Below are 20,220 nucleotides of genomic sequence, written 5' to 3'. Positions count from 1 at the left end.
TTTCTGAATTATATATTATGTTCTCCAACCTTTCTGTTCCAGTAATCTAGCCCTAATTTTGCTCACGGTTCTCAGGTACTTTCTCTCTTTAATTATTGATACTTCGAGGACTAAGCATCATTCTATTGGGGATGCTTTAACCCTGTAGCAAATATTAGGCAAATTGTAACCTGTATATAGTTTTTATTTTCATGTTAATAATTGTACTTAGTGACAAAGTCTTGTTTCCTTTTCAATGATGAAAATTGTCTAGAAATCTCACATTAGTATCCGAATTAGGATTTGTTTTTAAGAAACTTAAGATAATACGTATGCAATAGTTTATACATCTTTTCATGAACATTCATGTACTGAGTATCATCGATTGTACATAGCAGTAAGTTTCTAGAACCAACGGTTAGTTACTTAAACTATAAATCCTGTGAGAATCTAACCAAAAAACCTTGACATGAGTGATTTGTGTGTGATGACATAGAGGAGTAGTTTTCCCGATTAGAGAAAATCACGCATCTACTTACTTGATCACCACCCGAACCCTAGGTGAGAATTTAGGCCATCTTTGGATCGACATAGCTAAAAATTCATACCTGTTACAAATTTTACCGCTAGTCACTCCACTGAACCTTTCATCAAACCTTTCACTTTCACCAAAAAAAAAATAAAAAAAAATAAATATATAATAATAATAGTAATAAAATAAAAATTCCTTACCCGTCTATTAAACCAAATAAAAGAACCTACCTAAGTGATGAGTATGAGAAATAAGATGAAATGTGGAAAGAATAAAGAGAAAGATTTGTCCCAAATAAAAGTAAGTTACTTGCTTCAGGAAAGAAAAATAGAATCATGTTCTTAAGCCATCAAAAAAAAAAAAAAAAAATCCATTAGAGGCTTAAGAATAAGGTTGGAAAACTCAGTTAGAAGAAGGAAAGAAAACAAGGATTTCTCTAGTGTAAATATATGAAGACCCTATTCTCTCATACTCGTAAATTTTGATTATCCATTTCCATTTTCTTGTACACTATCACCTAAGCCCCACAATACCTAATAAAGACCTCTAGCTCAATTAGGAGTAGGGTGGTGTGATAATAAGTAATAGACGTGATTGATCGACATCGGCTCCTCTGACTATCATTGAGATGTGAGGAAACGTGTGCCCACTGCACACTGGAGTTAACAAACCTGAGTGGAAATTTTTTGAGTGAAATTGTGTTTTGATACACACCTGTGAGAACCCATTTAGGTACACTCTCCAAAGGATTCAGAAACAACCATGCTAGTACATTTCAATGAAAAGTTCACTACATGTAGGATCATATGTAGATGTTTTAATTATTGAATACATATTAACTTGAGTTTCAAAGAAATCAATCCTCGTTCCCTGCTAAGGAGATGTATGGATATCTGAGATTAATTTAGGAAATGAGTTTAAATCATCGAAGTCGTTGTAGTATAAATGAAGTTTGTGAGTATCTTCTCTGGAAAACTCTCACGAGGCTATAACTCGTCTACTAGGGAATTCCTAGTGGTTTAAGGCCTTGTTGCATATAGTCAATGCAACCGCACTCTGCGAAACGAGAATTAGTTAGGACTACACATTTTTGGCCACTTATCTATTTTAATGTCTCTTCTTTGCTTGAGGACAAACAAAGTGCTGTTTGGGGGTAGTGTGATAAGCACCCAAAAGTGTATTATGAAACCCCATTGAGACATATAAATTTGGTTAATTATGTGTTTAATAATCATGAAATAAATATGTTTTCATACTTTTGCAGGTATTCGCAGTAAACATGGAAATATTATTTAAACTTGCGATAAAGCACGAGGAACGACATATATATTCTTTCAAATCCGCACAGAAGCATCAAACTTTCGAAGCTCCTACCTCTTGAACCAAGACTCCGAATGCGACAAGTGAGCTGCTCAGACAATCAGGGCGATGAACTCTAAGCATAGGCGGGAAGCTGTAAAATTGCCCAAAGACCGGACCACCAATCGGATCGCACATAGGACCCACTATCTTGGGCCCACAAGATTGGATGAGTCATCAATCATGGAGCATGTCAAGACAAAAAATGACAAATTATTGGTGCAAAGTTGACACCTTGCATGTAATTAATTAGATTAGGTGTTAATAGTGAAAAAAAGGCAAGGTGTCACTTTGTTTTAATGTGGTGGATAAAAATGAAGTAAATGTGGTTTGATGTTTCACATGGGAGGAAATGAGATGTCTCTCAAATGGAGAAGAAAACAAAATAAGGGGGGGGGGGGACACTCCATTTACTCCCTTGACTTCTTTTCCTTACCTTGTATTAGTTTAGTTCCTTAGCCATTTTTTTAGTTTTTAGTTTTTAGTTTGGTAAGAAAGCTTGTAATAGTTTTTAATGGAGGAAACTTTGGTTTTTTTCTAGTTGGAAATAAAAAAAAATCAAGTGAGTTTAGATAGTTAGTTTTCTTTTTCCTCTTTCTCTCTCTTTTTTTGTATTTCTAACTAGTAATCTTTTGTCCCAAGGATCATGAGCTAACTTCCCTTTAGGGGAGTTAATCCAACTCATGTGAGGGAAAATATTTGTTGTTGTGTTGGTAAGTTGTTTAGGAAGAACAACTAGACCTACATCCTATCCCAAAATGATAGTTGGTGTAATGTCTAGTTAGGACTCAAAGTGATGAGCTTAGAGATAAGTCATTGCTTGGTTCCACTTGCTAACATGTATGAGCTTAGAGATGAGCCATACATGCTAGGGATCAAGTTTTCTTCCATTATGGCTTGTCTATGAGTCCAGGAAGAATCAAATGAACCTATTCAAATCAACATCAAAAAGTTAGTTCCACATGAGGAGGATTGGCTCTCCACCTTTTCTTTAGAAATTTGTATTTTGTCTTAGTTTCATGATTTCTAATCTTAATGTTTTTCTTTAATGTTTGTGTAGGAAAGAAACTTAGTATTTGTATTAACTTACTCACTAGTTCCCTAAGAGTAAAAACCAAATTGTAGTTGTCCTAGACTTTAGGTTAGATCGAATCTTTACTCCAACTATATGAACACGAAATTTTGTGAGTAAGGAAACTTTGAATTCGCTCTTTCGCCAATTTAGAGATACAATCTCTAACGTAGTAAAAGTACGATATCACTATGCGTATGTTCTTGATCCAATACACTTTAGTTTATGCAATGAGAAAGGCAGAATGATTGTAAATTTCTACATATATAGGTTTATTTATGTCAATTTATTAGGCTTCCTTATGTGATTAGAAGTTCAGTTTGTGTATGATTCTAACTTCATATATATCTAAAATTGGAAAGTAAGGTAGATCACGTATTGTGTTTTGAAATTTCTATTTGTACTATTGGGCTAAGGTCCCAAATATAGTTTTGTGTCTTTAACTTGGGCTTCAAGCCCATTATATTTTGCATGAATTGCACGTGTCTTCAAGTAAACACTGATGTGTCTTTCCTTTAGACATTTGTATTAAAGTAAGTCAACTTCATTTCCTATAATTCATTGAAGGTTTTGATTGATTATCATGAAATAATCCTTTTGATTACCAATTCATTTCCAATTTAGTTGTTTATCAATTGAGCTTTATGTTCAAGTGTTCCATTAATTGAACAATAAAACCTTACCTTTAGTCTTTTCTAGTGATGAACCAACAATTGAGGATCCAGAATCATTATCAGATAGTAAGCCTGCATATCCTCCTCGTCCTGAAGAACTTGAGGTTAATAAGAGCCTACTTTGCAAGGTAGGAGTTCGTCTTCTTGATGGGCGGAGGCTACATAGGAATTTTCTCCGCACAGATCCGATTCAGGTAGAACCAATCCCTTTTTTTTTTTTTTTTTTTTTTCTAGACCTCCACCTTTTTGGTACAACTATTTTACTTGGGAGTCATGATGACACACAAATTTTTAGATTAACTATGAAGTTTTTTGAGATTTTTTCCAGATAACTACTCGATTACATTTTTTACTTGTATAGATATTATTATGGTGCTAGGTCTGAATTGAGTATTGTTGATGAAGTTACTGGTTTGGTAATTGTGTCAAGCAGCTTTAGTATTGAAGTATACAACAAATTATGTACGTAGGATGGCTGCAATGCAATCATATGCACCAATGATGTATTTGTAACCAAGTTAGTTGTGGGGATTTTGGATGTGTTTAAATGTATGTTTATTGACCTTTAATTTCTACCCGTTTGTCTGACTAGATTCTCCGCTTTTAATTACTTTTTTTTTTTTTTTTTTTTATTTTTTTTTTTTTTTTTTTTCTGTATTGCTATATATTCTTTGCTTTGACTTATTTTTTTATTTTCCTTGTGTTTTCGTTGAGATATCTCCGCTGTATATTTGGTTGCATTAGAGAAATGGACAAAAGTGAACGTTAGCTGGATACCTCATCTTATGAGTTTCAATTGAAATGTAAGTGTATTGATACTTTTCTTTCCGAACCAATCTGTCTGGCCGTATTCCCTAATTTGAATTACGTTGTTTTATGTATTGTTATATAATCTTTGTTTTGACTTCCGTTTTTTTTCCTTATGAATTGGTTGAGATATATCATCTGTATATTCAATTTGCTTTGGTTGGATGAAGATATGGACAAAAGTGAACGTTTTCCTCATGAAATTGAGTTGAAATGTAAGTGTATTGATCAACCCATTTTCCACTCCTATCTGTATGACCGTATTCCCGCTTTGTATTTTATTTTATTTTATTTTCTTAATGGCTATATATTCTCTGCTTTGACTTCTTGCTTTGTTTCCCTTGTTCTTTATTTGAGATATCTCTGCTGCATGAAGAAATGGAACCTAGGTTGATAGGATAGATGCATTTATGATAATACAAAGAAGGTAATATTGAAATTCTTAAATCTTCATTGACTATTTTGTTTAATTACATGAATTATTCATTATTTCTTTATTTCATTATTTGTCCGTTATCGAGTCTTGAGTGCTTCCTAATATTCCTAGCTACCATTCTCCATGTGTTCCATACTTGGTTATATATTATCCACTGCAAACTTGTTTCGGCTTACTTTGTATTGTCTAAATCACATTCATTGCCAATGTTTATGCACTTGTTAAGGATTTCCTTTTTCAAGTAAAAGAGGGTTACAGTTATGTTGGTGCTGCCAATCACTCTATGCCGTTGGAATTAAAGTTTTTCCAGACCAATCCCTCCACCAGTCCTACTGACCACCTGCAGGCCATAACATACCACTCCAAGGTCCCTCAATTGGCCACTGCATGCCACATCCAGTCACCCTAGATCACTGCAGGCTACATCTAGTCACTTCTTATTAGTGTAACTATTTTTATTTTTTGGAAGAGAACAGTGAAGAGAAGATCAAGTAGGAGAAGCAATAGAGCGAGAACATGCACTGGTGTTGATTAAAGGAAATTGGCTAACTAAATTATCCATGGTGGTCTTTTATGAAGGTCATTCTATTGATCATCTAAATTGAAGCAATGATGACATCTCTCTCTTCTTTGCCACTTTCTTAGTAGCCTTTGTACGGAGGATTCAGTAAGTCTAATACTGTGGTTCATATATAGATAATGTAGGATATTGTTTCCCTACAAATTCATACATACATTGTGTAGGATATTGCTTTTAATCGTTTAACCATTTATTTCGTATATTGCAGATTTTGACAGAGGGATTTTCCATGATTGGTCGTATGGGAAAGGTAAGGAAGCCAAATTATTGTTCTTTTCTTTTCTTTAAAGGTTTGAAGTCTTTGGTGTGTCATACCCAAAGAGATGAAGATGTTAATGCTGTTTTTGGTGTAAAGGCAAATCACCTTATGAATTAGAAACATAGTCTTCTCAGAACTTCTTATTATATATATATATATATATATATATATTTTCTAGCTTTAGTTCGATCTACCTTGATTTTTAGGTCAAGTAGTGTCAAGGTAAGCTTAACTTTTCTCATTAGATCAAGTAGTGTCGAGGTAAACTGAAATTAGGTATATTGTTTTATATAGTAAACTTACCAAATGGTTGTGTGACAATATTTTGACATATTGAGTGAGAAGGCGTTGTAAATGATTGGTTTGGAAATTGAAATGCAGGGTAATGTCCATGCTCAGTCCAATTCAACAATTGAGTATGTGTTCCACTTGTAGATGCATGAGAAGGCGTTGCAAAAGATTGGTTTGAAAATTGAAACACAGGGTAATGCCCATGCTCAGTCCAATTCAGCAACTGAGTATGTGTTCCACCTGTACATGCATGAGAAGGTGTTGCAAATTGATACGTAGAAAGTATATATAGTGACATATATATGATTCCAATTCTTATATCTACTATCTATATAAATAACATAAAACTTGATATGTAGAACTTACCAATTTTTTGTTTTACTGTGTTTCCTCGCATCATTGTAGAAGAGATTCTTTTGTTTTGTAGACACTGAATTCTCCATCTTCGTGATTCTTTTGAACTTTGCTTACTTGGAGTAGGAGTCGGAGTTGCATTAGAATTTTTCCGTCGTCATTTTCTTCTTGTTGAGATTTCTTTACTGGAGTTGTCCATATTGTTGAGTCTGAAATAGAAATAGGTTTCTTCATTAGATTGGATTGTTATTAGTTAATAATATAGTCTAATTGATTTATCATAGTCTAATTGAATTTTCTTACCTTTTATGGGATCAATGAGAAGAAGAGAAGAACAAAATAACTTGATCGTTGTTGGGAATTAGGAGAAGCAAGATCTGAAATTATATATAGGAATTTTTTTAGCAAAAGTTGATTTTTGGCTCACTATTGTATTAAGATTTGATTCACAATTTGGACGATTGAAATACACTAAGACTTGTACGGTAATTGGTTTGCTAGCATTCATAGTGGTTTCCAAATTGGACTTGTAGAGATAACTTATTTTTTTAGCAGGTTCTCGCTAAACCTTTTTCAATTATTAGTTTGCTAAATTGGGCGGAAACACTTGTACTGAGCTTCCAAATTGGTAGCACTCCAAATCGGTTTGGTAGTACTCCAAATTGGGCACATAGAATCACCTATTTTTTAGGTCCTCACGTTAAGGCACAACAGGCCAGAATCACCTATTTTTTAGTTCCTCACGTTAAGGCACAACATGCCATTTCTTTCTTTTTAATAGATTCACCTATTTGTTAAGGCACAACATGCCGTTTCTTTCTTTTTAAAAGATTCACCTATTTTTTAGGATCGGTTTGGGCTTGGTAGCACTCCAAATTGGGCACTCATAATCACCTATAGCAATTCGCAATTTGATGGACTCTTATGAGAGAGTGCCAAGTAGATATCTATGTTACCACAACTCCATTAGGAGAGGCCACCTAGGAGAGAGAAAAGTCTATCTCTCTTCTTGTGTTCACCAACTCCCACTTGCACTATTTCCTAAGGTCTATCTCAAATTACTATAGATACATCCATTCAAAGTTCTAATATACTCAAACAAAAAGTAGTGGAAAATGAAGCATAATAACAACAAAGATAGGTAGAATTATTAAAAAACCTCAACTAAAAAATATAGTTTTGAACCATAGAGGTTAGTTAAATTAAATAATTACTTAAAGCAACAAAAAAATAACTCACCTAATTCTAAAAACTACTATTTGTTTTCCCATTCTCTCTTCATAATTGCCTTTAGATACTCAATCTCTTCTTTCAGACTCAGAATTTCTTCTCCCTGAATTTGTATGCACTGATTTCTAAGCGTGTCGTTCTTTTCTACAATCTCAAGTTTGTTGTAAATTTCTTCTATTTGTTTGTAGTTATAGTCTACTACTTCGAAGCCTATCTCACTGCGTAGAAAATCAATTGCTTTCTTTGATGCTGAATTTTCTGAATCTCCTTAAGTTGTTGTTGAATTTCCTTCGAATTAGTGATTGTCTTTGATGTTAAAGATTAGAACGTCAATTGATATTTTACATCTGTATTTGATTTTCTCCTAATATTTTGTTGTTAAATTCCTGGTCGTCCATCTTTAATATTTTGGTGTAGTACATCAATATATCTTTGAAGTTTAGAGGGATAATTTTTCAAAATTGAATTCGCTGCATCAATTTATAGTTAGTAAAACACTTAAAAATTACAATTAACCAAAAAAATATGAATTTTGAATTTGTTTACCTTTTTATTAAATCTATTGAGACTCGAGTACCGTTCTTTATTCTCCTTGATCATGAGTTTGGTATTGTCTAAAATAATACTTCTAATATCTGTACTGGATATTTCGCAACGTGCTTTAATTCTTCCAATCTAAAGTTTTAGAAGTTAGTGATATATACCTTATATGAAAAATAACATTAAATTAAAAACTTGCCTTGATTCGTTGTTTGATATTCATTGATTTCTTAAGAAATTTGATTCTTTCTTGTTGTTCTTTTATGAACTTTCGCTTCTTTTTCAACTCTTCAAAGTTGCCGTGAACAACTTCGAAAAGATTCATACGTGCTAATTTAATTATTTTTCTTGTTGCAATGTTTTCAGACTCTTCGAGCGATGGTGATGGTTCTCCTTTAAAAGTTATGATTTGTTTCATATCTTCCATATCCAATACGTCAGCCATCGCGTCGACACTTGCATTGTACAATCCGTTTTGAAAAGAATGTGTAAATAAGTGGATTATGATTGAGTTTTGTCATGATTGTTTCTAGCACGGGTTTTAATGAGACTTCCATCTGTCTTGAAAACTGGTCTTCAATTATCTCCATAGTGATCCTTTTCTATTTTTTGATATATAAAATAACAAAAAAAAAGTGTTATGTTCACACAGTAGTAAGCAATGGATGAATATTTAAATTGAAATAACAAAGTGTAGTAATTTGTTAATAAAAGTTGTACCTTTTGTGCTTCTTCTGTTTCCATATGGAAATTTGCAATTTCAGACCTAATAATATGAAAATAGTTGTCCAGTTTGATAGATAATAAGTATGAGAACAATAACCAAAGATTTGTGCACGCAATTGCACTTGCTGCATGTGTAGAGAATTCCAAGTATTCCAATTAGAAAGATTAAATAAGATATGATATTTTATTATATATATACACTAATCTTGACCAAAAAAGTCTGATTGAACGATTATCAATCACTATATCCATCAAAATTATATATTGTGCAAGTTTAATTACGTCTAAACAGTCATGTTAAAAGAAATAGCTTACATTAAAACAATCGTTATTCTGATGGGATGCTTGATTATGATAGGATGCATGACTCATATTGTTCATTGTAAAGTGTCACATATGGAACAACTAACAATGATATAAAATGTGATTGTGGATGTGATGTATAGTCTAATTGTGTTGTAGGCAAGATGAGTTTATTAGTAAGTTTAAGAATAGAAAAACTTGTATCTCCTTGACTTTTTTTATGATTTTTTTAATCAGTATTGTAATAGGTTAGAGAATAGTAGAGAGAAAACGTACCTTTTAGCAGACAATCAATAATAGATAAGAATATAACAGCTAGATATTGGAGATGAAATAAGTCGGAGGTCACAAAAGTTATAAGATACTACTTATCCTTAATCCCTTTTATATAGGCCATTATATTTTTTTTTTTTTTTTTTTTTTTTTTTTTTTTAAAAAAAATTTGATTTGTAATATATTTCTAAATTGGCTTGGATTTATGTCCGGCAGTAATTTTATTATTAGTATGTACCTATTTTTTTTTTATTGGTAAGCATGCTTTAAATGATGCTGGTGGGGTTCGAGCCCCACACCTCTGGTATCATCACCCAAAGGTTTTACCAACTTTGCTAGTCGGCACCTGCTCCTAGCTTATTTATCTAATCTAAGTTTGACTTTTATAATTCCTAAAAAATAGGAAAGTTCTCAGAGTCGGATTGGACACTGTTGTTATTCTTATAGCCTGGACAATTTCAAATTTGTGGGTGTATTTTTATGTTCTTGCAGCATGTCCTTATTACATGTAGATACTGATTAGACAATCACAGGATCAACATTGCTCATTCATAGATATCAGAAGACAACATGTCATGGACTCTGAATTTGACAACGAATGTTAAGATAAAAACATCACCATAAGCCATAGTATATAACTAAATATAGTCCATATAAGTTTTTTTGAAAATGAAATTTACTAAAACAAAAATAGGAAAGTTCTCAGAGTGTCGGATTGGACACTGTTGTTATTCTTGTGGGATGGACAATTTAAAATTCGTGGGTTTATTTTTATCTTCTTGCAGCATAAGGAATATCATTAGGAATAATCTGGTTCTTATATTTTCATATTGCAAATCCATTTTCCATGTTTGCGTGCTTTACATATTATTTTTGGTCATTGAACTTAGAACTTTAGTGAAAAAAGGGGATGGCCATAGAATGTAGTTTCTTATAGTTGGTGTTAAGAGGACACTGTTTTTTTTTTCTAATTAAGTTTCTTAATGGAGTTTTGTTTGCAGGAGGAGCTTCTTGGTATAGACTAAAATTCATTATTGAAGATTCATTGTGTTGAAAAGTTCAAGTGTATTTCATACTACCTGTGTTGGCTCCATTACTCTAATTTGGTATATTTGTGCAACTTCCAAAAGGGTCTATCGTATCTTACTACTCTTGATGAAGATATTGCTTTACCTTGACAGTGAGTTTGAAAGTCAGGCAAAAGAAACTGACACCTCCACTCTGGCTCACGGAATGGGAGAAGTTCCCGCTGCTAAGAATTCTTACAGTGCGCACAGTGCGAAAAGCTTCTGAACACATCCAAGGACGACCCAAAGTGGTTGGAAAAACTCACTGAGGAAGAAGAGGTGTCAGAGACTAAGTTTCAAAGCTCGATCCACACTTCCTTTAAGTTGTTGCTTCACAAATTTCATTATCAAGGATTTCTCAACGGTCACACCAAATTATTTCATGATCACTGAGTTCAATTTTTGCACCAGGCTATATTCACTGTACTAAGCCCAAATTGGCTACTTTGATCTTTCTAACCCTGTTTCATGGGTAAGTCTCAATTTTTTTTTGTAAGTGTGAATTATAACTTTTGCTTGCTTTGACTACCCTTAATCTATCATTGCATGCTTTCCACTTATGCATCTGATTGAAATAATGATAAAATATACAGAAGAATAACTTTAGTAAAAAATAAAAAGATAGAAACATTCTATTGCAATAACGGACTAATGTATGCTAATAATATCCATGTTTGTTGCATTGGCAAGTATAAATTAAAAATATAATTTTGGTAGTAAATTATTAATCTTGTTTGTCTTCACTTGTTCTGCAAACTTTCTTGTTTGGTGGTTGGTTGTTTTCTCCCTCGTTTGAATATTCAGTGATGGTTGTGACACTTCTATCCAAATACACTTTTGAACAATGTGAAATTTGATGAGTTATTTTTGTATTCCGAGAGGCAATTCTACTTGCAGGTGTAACATAATTGACCGGTGCATCATAGTTGACCTGAAATTGAAAAAAAAAAATAGTATAAAGATGTTGTATTATTATATTATGCTACACAAAATAAAGCAAACTTAGACTGTAGTAATTGTTCAGATGACATATATAGATTGTACCTTTGGATTTTCTTCTCCATTGTAGTTGTCATTGTGAAGTGGAAAGACTTTAGAAATAGTGAGTGAATTATTGTTTCCTTCTTTGTTGAATTTTGTGACACTTATATGGAATATAGCCGTATGGCCAATCAACTTCCTGAATTCCTTTTCAGCAAACTCTGTTCCATTCTCCTATAAAGATATATCAACGACCAGTTAACATAAATTTGAATGTTATCTATATAGTTGGCAATTTATCTATAAATAATCTACCTTTGAATCCATTGCGATTAGTTCCGTTGCGCTCTTTTTCATTTAAGTTGATGCCACTTCTTCAAATGTAGTTGCCCTTGCAGTGGTTGTGTTGTCCTCAATATCAAACTTTAGGATGTACCTAGAAATTTAGTGTACGTTTAGTTGATATACCATGCTTCATATATTGTAAGTGATACTTGATCAAAGGGTCTTACTTTTGAATTGGCTCCACAACACCATGCTTTGTGCAATCATATCCTCCTGCGTTTCGTATTCAACTTCTTTCCACAGTTGGGGTTTGGGTAAGCGTTGTAATACCAACCATTTTCGTGCAGCACTTTTGTTATGGATGCCTTACATGTGAAGTACTTTTCCTTCAAAGTAATAAGTTAGTAAATATTGTATTGTTTTATTTTTTGTAAGTAGCTCATAAGAAGAAGTAACTTACATTTGAAAAAAGATCTGTCACAGAATTTGTTATCTCGGACAAACACCTCCTGTTTTAGGTCATTACTTCTTCGGTATTTTTCGATGTATTCATTTGCTCTTCCTGTATTTCGACTTCCATTAGACTGTGAAAAAGTTATTTTTTTTTTTCAGTTTTATTTCTATTAAACTGAGTAATTATTACTTCGTGATAGTTCTATTTGATTGTACCTATTTTTCAGAATGGTAAATTTTGGAATTTCTGAATTCTAGTATACTTTCGTCGCCGATGTTGTAGAAAAAGAATATGTTCCTATCATATAAAGTTAATTTTAGATAATATTTCACTTATAAATGAATAAATGTATTGATATAATGTACCGTTAAAGTAAGTAACGGATGTTGAACATATTATTAATATAGTTCTCCTTGAAGTGTTTTGAACTATCCAATCTTTGACATTGTTTGCATTCTCACCCTAAATAGTTACCACTATAGAAGAGTTCTTACAATAATCACTCAACAATTTTTAGTTAGTACAAAGCCTGACTATGATGTATAATAAGTTGTCAATTTGGAAGACTTACCATTCATCTATTAAATATATTTTAATCATGGTAGTTTTATTTTTATTTTTCTTCAACTTTTCTCTTGGTTGTGTCCACGTTTTGACTATTCCGATGACATATGTAGACATTGAAATAGAATTGTGTTATGACATAGCAATTATGTTGAGTACTTATTGTTTTCGTGAATGTAGATGTAGTATTTACCTGTTAGGTGTATGTTGTCTTTTCTTCACGACACTTCAGAAAAATTTGCGAAGTTAAATAGCTATTTTGGAAACTGTATATCTTCTTCTTTGGATGGCTTCAAGTTCGTATTCCAATTGAACATAATGATGTAGTCATGATTGACAGGACGGTATATCACTTTTTCATATATTTTGAATGTAGAAAACTCTTTCATGTAGTAGATTTGCATCTCCTTCATTTGTGGTTTATATTTGAGCAAGGAAATTGGGATTTTGGCATGTATATGATCTCCCTGTTAGATTTTAAAATTGTCAAATCATAAAATTTCATGTATCTAATATTTGCAATTTTTCAAATTACTTATACTTACATGCTCATCTATTAGCAACATGTCTAAACTTTTGATTTTATCTTTATTGAAGTCAGTTGCTTCCCATATTCTACTCACTCGGACTTTTATTCTGTAACTTCCGTTGGTGTCATTGATCTCCTTTATGCTTTGTATCCTTTTTCTGCCATGTTCCTGTGCAAAAAGTTAGTCTGAATCAAACACTCAAAAGTTAAAATAGTTGTTGTTCTAATGGGATGTTCAATTCTGATGGGATTCATGACTTGTACTGTTCATTGTGAACTAAAATTTGTAATGTATAAGAAGATTGCAGATGCGATGAATAGTCTAATTGCAGATGAGATGAGTTGTGCTGTAGCAAGTTGAAGAACATAAAAGTAATATATTAATATGTTTGATGATCATAGAATAGTAGTGAGAAACTATGATGCAGGGATACTCCTAACGTTCAATTCTGATGGGATTCATGACTGGTGTTGTTCATTGTGAACTAAAATTTGTAATGTATAAGAAGATTGCAGATACAATGAATAGTCTAATTGCAGATGAGATGAGTTGTGTTGTAGCAAGTTGAAGAACATAAAAGTAATATATTAATAGGTTTGATGATCATAGAATAGTAGTGAGAACTGAGAAAACATACCTTTGAGTAGTCAATTAATAGACCAAGATTATGTTGCAATTGAGATATTGGAGATTAATCACGTAGGAGGTCACAGAAGTTATAAGAAATTGTTTCTCCTTAGTGCCCTTTATATAGACCATTGTTTTTTTTTTTTTCCTCAGAAAAGGTTTTCTATTTTGATTTGTAATATAAATTCTAAATTTATTAGGATTGTTGTCCGTAGAGTCATGTTGTTAGATAGTAGATATCTAATATGATTTGGACTCTTATAGTTCCTAAAAAAAATAGGCAAGCTTTCATAGTGTGCGGATTAGACTCTTTATAGTGTGTGGATTGGACTCTATTGTTAATTTTGTGGGCTTTACAGTTATATAAATTTGCGGGATTAATATATTGATACTATCATTAAAAGGTGCCCATGTATTTATGTTATTGCAGCATAATGAAAGTTATTACGAAGAATCTGGTTTTTAAATAAATATCATATTGCAAATACATTTGCCAATTTTTTGGTGACTAAACATTGAGTCGTAGTGTAAAAAGGTGTTTTTCTAAACAAAATGTAATTTGCTAGACTTCTTGTGATATGTATCAAGAACTATATGAACTTTGAAATTTGTTTGAATTGTTTGAAGGGGAGCTTCTAGGTTTAGGCTGAAATTCATTATTGAAGCTACGTTGGGCTGAAATTTGAAGCTACGTTGGCTACTTTGATCTCTTCCACACTATTTCACGGGTAATAATATAAGTCTGACAACACTATTTTTTTTCTTCTTCTTTTATTTCTCCTAATTCTTCTTCTATTTCTTTTCTAACACCTTTGTTTTTTTATCCTTACTTCTTCTTCTAATTATATATTTTGTTTAGTTTGATCTCCATGGCCTTCTTCTACTCATTCTAGAAGAAAGAATTGAGAAGAAAGAGATTGTGACTTATTCCAAAATAAAAGAGAAACTCCATCATTGGTACATACGATCAACTACTCAAAATCTACTTATATATATATATCACTACAAGAAAGCTGTTTTTTAACCACGGACCAAAACCGTGGGTAAAGGGCTTTAGCCACGATTATCAGCCGTCGCAAGTCCGTGGGGTTTTGACCTGTCGGGAAAAATTTAGCTACAGTGAATGACCGTGGGTAAATGCGACGGTCCATGCAACAGCTCATGCCGTAGGAACTTGCCACTGCGAATGACCGTGGCAAATGCCGTCACAAGTACCACTGATAATAACCGTGGGAATAGCCGTAGAAACTACCATAGCTCTCGACCGTGGCAAGAGCCGTAGTAAAAGTACCTCTACCACGCACATTTTTTTGCGTTAGCTACGGACATTGGCCGTGGCTAAAATGTTTTAGAATTAAAAAAAAATGAAAAGAAAAAATATATATACTAGTTTTATCCACTTTTGCCTTTCAATCCAACTAATAATCCATCCATCCTAATAACAATATTACCCACATTCCCAATCAAAATTCCTTTGTCGAAAAACAGATAAAGAGATGAATATTCATACAAGTAAAAAAAATAAAAATAAAAAAAGTCCGTAGCATTTATTACCACAAGCTCAATATAATATAAATTTCCAAATATATCTCATCACCCCGTACAAATAATAATGCCATAGTTCACCTCGCACATGTTTCTCCGTTACGTTTTATCATTCCCTTGCACTTGAATACTTTCGAAAATAATTTGAAGTCCTAGCTTCACAGAACCCTAGCCTTAATAACCTTCTCATGAGCATCCACATGCATACATTACCTACATACAAATGAACCACAAGGAAATGATATTAAAGTCAAAATCCCATAAGTCTAAAAGTTAGAACCTAGCTAAATGGAAAAAATCTGTAGCACATAGCAAGAGCATTTCTATATGCTACAATTAAAACTTAAATTAGCATCTCACTTTGTTTTTACTTGCTCTATAAAATACCATCTAAAGGAAATGAAATTAATCAATGGACAGTGGTTTCCACTAACTTGGGCTTGATACGAGGGCATGTATCTAACACTAATTGTTTTCAAAATATGAGGGCATGTATTTGACACTGATTGTTTTCAAAATATGAGGTGTCCATGTAACATAACCTAAAATGCATTATTATTACCACCTAAAGTCACACATGCATGAAAAACACACAAAAAACATGCAACACCAACAAGCCAAAAGGCTGAAAATTACACAAATGCTAAAGATGTGAGGAAGCTTTGTAATGAATCATTCACCTTTTCATAGAATATTTGAAATGACCAAGAGACAGCAGTGTAGGTCCAACAAGAGGGGGAGGGGACATGAAAAAAATTAGTCACTAACTTAATAAATACAATAAACAATTAAAAGCTAAAAGACTTCTGAAGAGTAGCAAAATTACAGCAGAAATATAGAAGAAATCTACGTATATGAAACATAATGTGAACAGTTGAGACTAAAGGGAAAATTCTATTTTTAAGTCTTTGCAGTTTCCTGGGAGAGCATTACATTTGTCTTTGTTTGGTTGCTCTATATGTGTGTTTGTGTTTAAATGTTTATTCAAGAAGCCACCCCTCGCCTACATACTTATGGTGTACCCTTCCTTTTTTGATTACTAAAACTATTTGTTCAGCAATAAGTAGATAAAAACAATTAATCTAATCTTGTGCCAGCTAGGACATAAAAGGTTTTGCACAAAAAGGACTACATTTGAAACAGGATCGGATGTTCCCATCAAAAACAAATAAGTCGGTCAACACTAAAAAAGACTAAATTATATCTAAAACATGTGCAAACTAAAGTAACTCCAAGTATTTTTACATCAAATTACATCCATTCACCATTCCAAGACAAAGTAAGTCGATTGCTCAACGTTGACTATATTGTCGCGCGTTTCTTTCCGCCATTGGGTATTATAAACTCAATGAGCTCACACATTCATACTTTACTTGGAAAATGGAGGCAATTTATTCAAAAATTGCAGCCTTAATGTCAAAGATTTAGGGTGAACCCATTCATCGAAGTAAAACCGAGAATTCACAAATAGGTCACTATCGAGCCCTTAAACCTCTAATCATTTGTCATCCCACCTCACTAAAGAGGATCCCTAAATCATCTTGCCTCACACTTCAAATAAACATCTATAGGTTTTAATTACAAACAAATCAACATCTCCCATTACCAATTGCAACTACAAAATACAAACATATATACATTCACAACCAAAAAATCAAGTAAAAGATATTAATAACCAACATGACCATTGACATTCAAAAGACAAAAAATCTGATACTGATTCTTACTTTGGAGGCTTGAAAGACTCTCCAACTTGTCGCCACAGCTTGCATGTAGTCACCTGCAAAATACATCAATAGTAAGCCACATATAGTCCTCCATCCAAGATGTAGGAGTGCATGGCCTAAATGTAAACAAACTAATCACTCTCATAAATTGTTTGTCTCTTTCAAGTTTTTCTTTCTTTTTCAATATTTGGTTTTAGTTTCCAACTCTTCAACCTCAGGTATCAGACTGTTGACTTTTTCTTTTAATCCTGAAATGGGTGCAGTTCCTTCTAAGTGTTTCCTTTTCATTTATATCCACTGAGGCATAAAACAGTATCCGTACTGCAGATGATTCAAGGAATGATAATCATATGTAGTGAGCAACAACAGCTCACTACATGGATGAAACTGGATAACTGATTAGCAAAAAGAAGGCAAAGAAGCTTTACCCAAACCACAATCAACTCGGCAATGAGCAAACAACAGCCTCCACTAAATCGGACAAAGAGTTACGTAAAGCCCGAATCGGGATCTTTTATAAGGACATGTTACGTGGGGAGTATCTATATGACCTACAAAGATCCCAACTAGGTCTCAAGCTCCTTACAAAAATAGCGAAAGGACATACATGAGATCCAAATCATATGAGAAAAAGTTATTGGCCACTAGCCTCTTGAGTTAATCCAGGATAGTCCTAGCTTAGGAACAGTGGCAGACTCTTCATAGTCGAAATGGGCCAATGATTGGTTGAGTTTTAGAAAGATCTGTATCAAACAGTTGATCAGATCTTCTGAGAGTCTATTGGAATATTCATTGCAGGTTTCGAGATTTATAAGGCTCTGTTCATCGCTGTGGTTTTTGCTAGTTCTTTCAACATGTTTACCTGTTTCCACATACCAGTCAGAAAAAGCTTAACGATTCAGCTAAACTAGTGTCTGACATACATGGAGCCTACGTGCATGAGTCCTAAGCTGCTAGACAGCTTCAGACTGGAAAGTATCACACGTAGCCATCATGACACTGAACAATAGCATTAAATTCAATAACGAACAATAAGGAGAGTGAGATCTTTTGACTTGCGAACAACAAAAAAAAGAATGAAAAAAAGGTGCAACTTGTAATCTCTAACGAAATATTAAGAAAGCTTGAGGGCTATCACAACTCACAACCAAATGGTAAGGTTCTTGTATCTCAATTTAAGAACAATTACATAGTCGTCATCGACGAAAGACATAAGAAGTAGAATAAACTACTTAATGCATAATCTGCAAGGACTCAGAAAATAAATCACCTTGATTTCCACATGGAGACCAAAACAGCTAGCAATGTGTATGCATCATGAGATGGAAAAGACTTAATAGCTGCCTTTATCTGAAAATCCAAGTAATACATGCAACATATGATTAGGACAACCAGGAAGCAACACAATTACATTACACAATGTTAGTCATTTGTTGACTAGACAGACCTTTTGTAGGATAGTAGCTTCAAAGAGGCTATCTTTGAACAAGGTAGAATTCATGGCTAACTGGTTAACTATCCACGGATATCTGTCTATACTTGGTTCATCTTTGTTATTAAGAATTTCTAGTGATCTAAGACGTTCCTCCACACATATTGCAGCCGTGTTGCCCTCTTCGTCTGTTTCCTGGTCTACATAAACATACATCACAAACAAATACACTGATCATGAACCTGACCATTATTTAACCAGCAAGAAAAAGCCAATATTAATATCAATCATCCATTTACACATTCGTAGCCAATAATCAAGGAATACAGATTAAATAAGGGAGGATGGTTTGTAACATGTGTTGTTTGGGGGGGGGGGGGGGCTGAAACATATGGCGATGGGAGGATGGTTGTACATTTTAATGTTTTCGAAATTCACAATGTCATAACTTTTAATGCCAAGTCAATTTTTGACATAACCAAGTGTCATGCCATGGAGCACGGTCATGCATCTCGTGTCACAAACTCATCCATACCACAGGATGTATTTCATCTTCTCATAAAAGTATTCAAGTATTCAAAACCAAGGTAATCATACCTTACATGATTAAATTGAAATGTAACAGATATCGTCAATGGTTAAAAATAACTGAAAAGAACACCCAGTGATGAAATGTGCAAGAAACAGAGTCTACTTTAGGTCTATAGATGTTTATGTATCACCATGCGTATGATAATGACATCATTATTTCTGTCTCACACTCTAATGGTCTATTAACTTAATCCTAAGTTCAAGTTACAATATTCTGTGCTGTAAAAAATAGTACCTTTGATATCTAGTTCCATAGCCTGACCACGGTCGACCAAATCATGAGCCAGAACATCCTTGGTTTCAGTACTTGAATGGTTGTGCCTTCTCTTCTTTCAGTAAGAATCATGGATTTTTACTATTGGAAGCAAGGTAAGAAATATGCCTCATATCAAGTAATTAGACTGACAGAAGGATAAACAGATGCATACCAAAAATGTTAGTAGGCTTTGAGCCTACGTCCCATGAGTCCTAAGCTGCTCGACAGCTCCCGTAACCGAAAGTATGACACGCAGCCATCATGACACCGACATCGTGTTGTCGGGAGTAGGCAACCTGCAAAATGACAAAGACAAATAGCAAAAGTATTAACGGGTCTCCCACAATCAGGTGATCTCAAAACCATTCAAGGAAACAACTTTAACCTTTGCAAGATTGGTGGACTTTCTAACTCCATTGACACCAACTAACAAAAACAACAACATATGGTTTCCCTTGCTCCTTGGCAACATGCACATCCCTCAGTACATCAATAGAGCGTTTTGGTGTTAGGATGCGGACAAGAGCCTCCTCCATTGCAGTCTGCACAGTCATCATTTGTACTGTAAGGTAAGCCTCACATATACGATTGTAACAGGAAAAAATAGTTGAAGACACAAAAAAAAATGTACTATTTCTGCCAATAGAAGAAAACATGAAGAGCTTATAAACCTGTACGGTTGATGATATCCTGGTGAAGGAACCCACCTTTTTACCCACAAGACTTGCTGCGAATCGACTCACGAG

The 20,220-nt window shown here is 33.6% G+C and overlaps 1 protein-coding gene and 1 long non-coding RNA gene across 3 annotated transcripts; one reads left to right on the top strand and one right to left on the bottom strand.

Annotated features, from left to right (window-relative positions):
* The first annotated feature begins 4,347 nt into the window (after positions 1-4,347).
* Positions 4,348-6,488, top strand: LOC147474682 (uncharacterized). The gene is made up of 5 exons (XR_015209048.1): positions 4,348-4,638; positions 4,781-4,850; positions 5,336-5,526; positions 5,648-5,689; positions 6,080-6,488. It is a non-coding gene; the product is annotated as an uncharacterized LOC147474682 (long non-coding RNA).
* An 8,882-nt stretch (positions 6,489-15,370) lies between these two features.
* LOC147474681 (uncharacterized) lies at positions 15,371-19,758 on the bottom strand. 2 transcript variants are annotated; one of them, XM_086584837.1, is made up of 6 exons: positions 19,647-19,758; positions 19,454-19,573; positions 18,643-18,827; positions 18,466-18,545; positions 17,196-17,248; positions 15,371-15,681 (listed from the first exon to the last, which is right to left on the bottom strand). In XM_086584837.1, the coding sequence occupies exons 2-5, from the start codon at positions 19,470-19,472 to the stop codon at positions 17,245-17,247; spliced, it is 288 nt and encodes a 95-aa protein (XP_086440963.1). In that variant the 5' UTR covers positions 19,473-19,573; positions 19,647-19,758; the 3' UTR covers positions 15,371-15,681; positions 17,196-17,244. The 2 variants fall into 2 exon arrangements, with proteins under 2 accessions (XP_086440963.1, XP_086440962.1); XM_086584836.1 differs by lacking the exons at positions 15,371-15,681; positions 17,196-17,248 and adding an exon at positions 17,779-18,194.
* Between the last annotated feature and the right edge of the window lie 462 nt (positions 19,759-20,220).

The sequence above is a fragment of the Coptis chinensis genome, chromosome 9, assembly GCF_015680905.1.
Source record: "Coptis chinensis isolate HL-2020 chromosome 9, ASM1568090v1, whole genome shotgun sequence".
Lineage (NCBI taxonomy): Eukaryota > Viridiplantae > Streptophyta > Magnoliopsida > Ranunculales > Ranunculaceae > Coptis > Coptis chinensis.
Note: the sequence above shows the minus strand (reverse complement) of the source record. Positions and strands in the feature narration are given on the sequence as shown.